At 43.5% G+C, this 5000-nt stretch overlaps 1 protein-coding gene across 1 annotated transcript; it reads left to right on the forward strand.

Moving 5' to 3' along the window:
- Positions 1-504: 504 nt before the first annotated feature.
- ndp (norrin cystine knot growth factor NDP) lies at positions 505-4654 on the forward strand. Its single transcript, XM_058623286.1, has 2 exons — positions 505-717; positions 2779-4654. Exons 1-2 carry the CDS (start codon positions 511-513, stop codon positions 3001-3003), a joined length of 432 nt encoding a protein of 143 aa, XP_058479269.1. The 5' UTR covers positions 505-510; the 3' UTR covers positions 3004-4654.
- Positions 4655-5000: the final 346 nt, after the last annotated feature.

Raw genomic sequence — 5000 nt, forward strand, 5'->3', positions numbered from 1 at the left:
AGACGTGATAAAAGACGTAAACAAAGACGTAAACAAAGGTGTAAACAGAGACGTAAACAAAGACGTGATAAAAGACGTAAACAAAGACGTAAACAAAGACGTGAACAAAGACGAAAACAAAGACGAAATCAAAGACGAAAACAAAGGCGTAAACAAAGACGCAAACAAAGACGCAAACAGAGACGTAAACAGAGACGTAAACAAAGACGTGATCAAAGACGTGAACAGAGATGTAAACATAGACGTAAACAAAAACGTAGACAAAGACGTAAACAGAGACGTAAACATAGACGTAAACATAGATGTAAACATAGACGTAAACAAAAACGTAGACAAAGACGTGAACAGAGACGTAAACATAGACGTAAAAAGAGACGTAAACAAAGACGTAAACAGTGACGTAAACAGTGACGTAAACAGAGACGTAAACAAAGACGTAAACAAAGACGAGATCCTGAAACACAGGGGAAGTGAACCTTTAGGGAAGCGCAGAGTCGACGTGGCCCCGTCATGAAACCGCCCACCTGTGCGGGCCCCCCGTCAGGTCTGCTGCTGGTCCTGATGTGCTGCCCCCTGCTGGGCGTGGTGCAGTCGGCCAGCAGCAACAAGGCCAGTGATAAAGGACACACCTACCCGGGAGACTCAGACCCGCAGAGATGCATGAGGCACCATTTTGTGGAGACGATCACTCACCCGATATACAAGTGTAACTCCAAGGTGAGATCTCACACACACACACACACACACACACACTCACTTTCAGGTTCTTTTGTGTCTGAGGGTTTTTTTTTACGTGGTTGAGGAGGTGGTGACAGACGAGAATCCTCAGCCTGGACAAAGACAAATGGACTTAAAGTGGCGACAACACGTGTGTGTGTGTGTGTGTGTGTGTGTGTGTGTGTGTGTGTGTGTGTGTGTGTGTGTGTCACGGTCACAGACAGGCTTAGGTCACAGTGAGTCCGCGGTGGCGACACACAGCAGCTGACAGCAGGACATGACACAGGAGTCTGTTTAGGGAGGTGACAGGAATGTGTGTGTGTGTGTGTGTGTGATCACATACAGAACAGTGTTCAGAATCTGTGGCTCTGGATTAAAGCCTAAATTATTTCTATGACACATTTAAAAAGACAGTTCATGAAACTGGAATCATGACATCACATGATTTATGACATCATGAAGTTACACGACATAACATGACAACATGAAAACATGAAAACATGAAAACATGACATGACTTTGCATGGTATAACATTTAAGACAGTGGACACTTGATATCACATGATCAACATGTGACATGACGACATGAAATGACGTGACATAAAATGACATGTGACATTAAAATGACATGACGACATGAAATGACATGTGACATTAAAATGACATGACGACATGAAATGACATGTGACATGAAATGACATGTGACAGTAAAATGACATGTGACATGAAATGACATGTAACATGAAATGACATGACGACATGAAATGACATGTGACATTAAAATGACATGTGACATGAAATGACATGTGACATTAAAATGACATGACGACATGAAATGACATGTGACATTAAAATGACATGTGACATGAAATGACGTGAAATATGACATGACGACATGAAATGACATGTGACATTAAAATGACATGTGACATGAAATGACATGTGACATTAAAATGACATGATGACATGAAATGACATGTGACATTAAAATGACATGTGACATGAAATGACGTGAAATATGACATGACCCTGTGTTGTGTTGTGTTGTGTTGTGTTGTGTTACAGATGGTTCTGCTGGCGCGCTGTGAGGGTCACTGCAGTCACACCACTCGCTCTGACCCTGTGTTGTGTTGTGTTGTGTTGTGTTGTGTTACAGATGGTTCTGCTGGCGCGCTGTGAGGGTCACTGCAGTCACACCACTCGCTCTGACCCTGTGTTGTGTTGTGTTGTGTTGTGTTGTGTTACAGATGGTTCTGCTGGCGCGCTGTGAGGGTCACTGCAGTCACACCACTCGCTCTGACCCTGTGTTGTGTTGTGTTGTGTTGTGTTGTGTTACAGATGGTTCTGCTGGCGCGCTGTGAGGGTCACTGCAGTCACACCACTCGCTCTGACCCTGTGTTGTGTTGTGTTGTGTTGTGTTGTGTTACAGATGGTTCTGCTGGCGCGCTGTGAGGGTCACTGCAGTCACACCACTCGCTCTGACCCTGTGTTGTGTTGTGTTGTGTTGTGTTGTGTTACAGATGGTTCTGCTGGCGCGCTGTGAGGGTCACTGCAGTCACACCACTCGCTCTGACCCTGTGTTGTGTTGTGTTGTGTTGTGTTGTGTTACAGATGGTTCTGCTGGCGCGCTGTGAGGGTCACTGCAGTCACACCACTCGCTCTGACCCTGTGTTGTGTTGTGTTGTGTTGTGTTGTGTTACAGATGGTTCTGCTGGCGCGCTGTGAGGGTCACTGCAGTCACACCACTCGCTCTGACCCTGTGTTGTGTTGTGTTGTGTTGTGTTGTGTTGTGTTACAGATGGTTCTGCTGGCGCGCTGTGAGGGTCACTGCAGTCACACCACTCGCTCTGACCCTGTGTTGTGTTGTGTTGTGTTGTGTTGTGTTACAGATGGTTCTGCTGGCGCGCTGTGAGGGTCACTGCAGTCACACCACTCGCTCTGACCCTGTGTTGTGTTGTGTTGTGTTGTGTTGTGTTACAGATGGTTCTGCTGGCGCGCTGTGAGGGTCACTGCAGTCACACCACTCGCTCTGACCCTGTGTTGTGTTGTGTTGTGTTACAGATGGTTCTGCTGGCGCGCTGTGAGGGTCACTGCAGTCACACCACTCGCTCTGACCCGCTCATCTCCTTCAGTTCCGTCCTCAAACAGCCCTTTAAGAGCACGTGCTCCTGCTGCCGCCCTCACACGTCTAAACTGAAGGCCGTGAGGCTGCGCTGCAGCGGCGGGACGCGCATCACCGCCACCTACAGGTACATCCTCGCCTGCAACTGTGAGGAGTGCAGCTGAGGCGCCGCCACCACTGGCTCCGCCCCCCGCCCACGCCCACGCCCACAACACTCCAGACACTTTTTTCTTGGCCTCAAAACATTGATGTAAAACAATCCAGAGAGTTTTCCGTTGATTGTTGGGTCAGGAACTCGTCTCAGAGGACCAGAGGTTCTGCTGGGAGGGACGGTTTGGACCTGTGGTACCGCCCTCACAGCTGACCTCACAGCTGACCTCACAGATGATCTGGCTGTAGCCCTTGGGATGCTCACAGAACCGGTCAAACCTGCTCGGATCAGAGTCCATCATCATCATCGTCATCATCAGAAACAACAGCAGCAGACAAGAAGTAACATAGGACATGAAATGACAACATGAAATCACATGAAATGACAACATGAAATCACATGAAATGACAACATGAAGTCACAATGACAATAAATGACATAATGACTTACATGTAGAAACATCAGTGTATTCCTGCAGATCGTTCATGTCTTTTTTCATGTCATCACAAATATGGGTAAAAACCTCCACCATCTTCATCTTCATCATCATCATCATCATCATCATCATCATCCTCATCATCATCATCCTCATCATCATCATCCTCATCATCATCATCCTCATCATCATCATCCTCATCAAACGTCTGGTTAAAGATTTCCGTTTCCGTGAAAACGTTGCAAGAAGATCGGACACGTGATGACATGTGATGACACGTGATGACACGTGATGACACGTGATGACACGTGATGACGTGACTGAGGACAGCAGCAGTGAAGCGGCCAGTGGGTGGCGCTGTGGAGCCTCAGTAAACCATCATGTTATATTTGAATGTTTTCACTCTTCATCACTGGTCATGTGACCTCATCATCTCAAAAACTGACTTCATGATATTTTTAAGTTTATTTAAGATTTTTGTCTTCATTTGAAAAATATCTTTACATTTTTTCCTCTTTGAAATTCATATTTGTGTTTGCTTTAATCCAGTCCAGGTTAAAAACTGTACACAAGAAATAACAAACTGAAAATATTACAGATTACAGATTACATAATTAAAAAAAGATGTTAAACATTGAAATCAACTAAATCTGATCATAAAAGATTACATAAAAAACAATACTTAAAAAAACAGACATTACCAGATTACATACCCAAAAAAAAAACAGATTACATAAAAAACAGAACCAGATTATATACTTGCAAATCAGAATAAATCTAAAAAAACAGACATTACCAGATTACATACCTGAAAAAAAACTGACGACATGTTAAAAATCACAATACCAAATTAGGAACACAGATTACGTAAATACATAAATTGACAAAATCAGATTACAGAAGAAGGCAGCACCAGATTATATATTTATATATCAGATCAAACATTAAGAAAAAGACAACATCAGATTAAAAAACTGATTCCATAAGTAAACAGTGCTAGATTATATAATCATAAAAATGTGACATTACTGAAATAATAAAACAGATGACACGCGTGAAAACAGATTATAGATTTAAAAACAACAACGGAGGATCATATTAAAACCAGATTACACACACACACATGATTTTCAGAGCGTTACCATGGAAACAGTTACATACATTATCCAGACGTTTACTTTGGTTTTAAATGAGATTATTTTCTTTGCTTCTGTACAGTTGTTGTTGTTGTAATGTTGTTGTAGTTTGTGGATTAAACCTGGTTTAAATGTCGTTGTGAAGTAAAAGCAGATTAAATGTGTATGAATGAAGTTTGACTCTGATAATCTGTGAGTGTGTGTGTGTGTTCATGGTTCTCATAAACACGGTTGACGTCAGGACTCAGCCTGACGTCTTTGTTGTACTCAGATCTGAGACGTTTCTCCCCCGTGTGTGAAAATCAGCCACATGTTGTTCTGGTTCTGAGGACGTTTGAGTCCAGACGGAGGCGGACTTCACACGAGAGACCAATCCAGACCTCATTCTGGAGATGAATCTGATTTTACCCTGCTGTTTCCTCTCAGTGCGGCTCCCCT

This window comes from Solea solea, chromosome 2, assembly GCF_958295425.1.
Source record: "Solea solea chromosome 2, fSolSol10.1, whole genome shotgun sequence".
NCBI lineage: Eukaryota > Metazoa > Chordata > Actinopteri > Pleuronectiformes > Soleidae > Solea > Solea solea.

Excerpts from the sequence above, each read along its gene's own strand:
- ndp (XM_058623286.1), top strand. The coding sequence starts at position 511 with ATGAAACCGCCCACCTGTGCGGGCCCCCCGTCAGGTCTGCTGCTGGTC. Across the intron at positions 718-2,778 it reads TATACAAGTGTAACTCCAAG|ATGGTTCTGCTGGCGCGCTG; the intron begins GTGAGATCTCAC and ends GTTGTGTTACAG.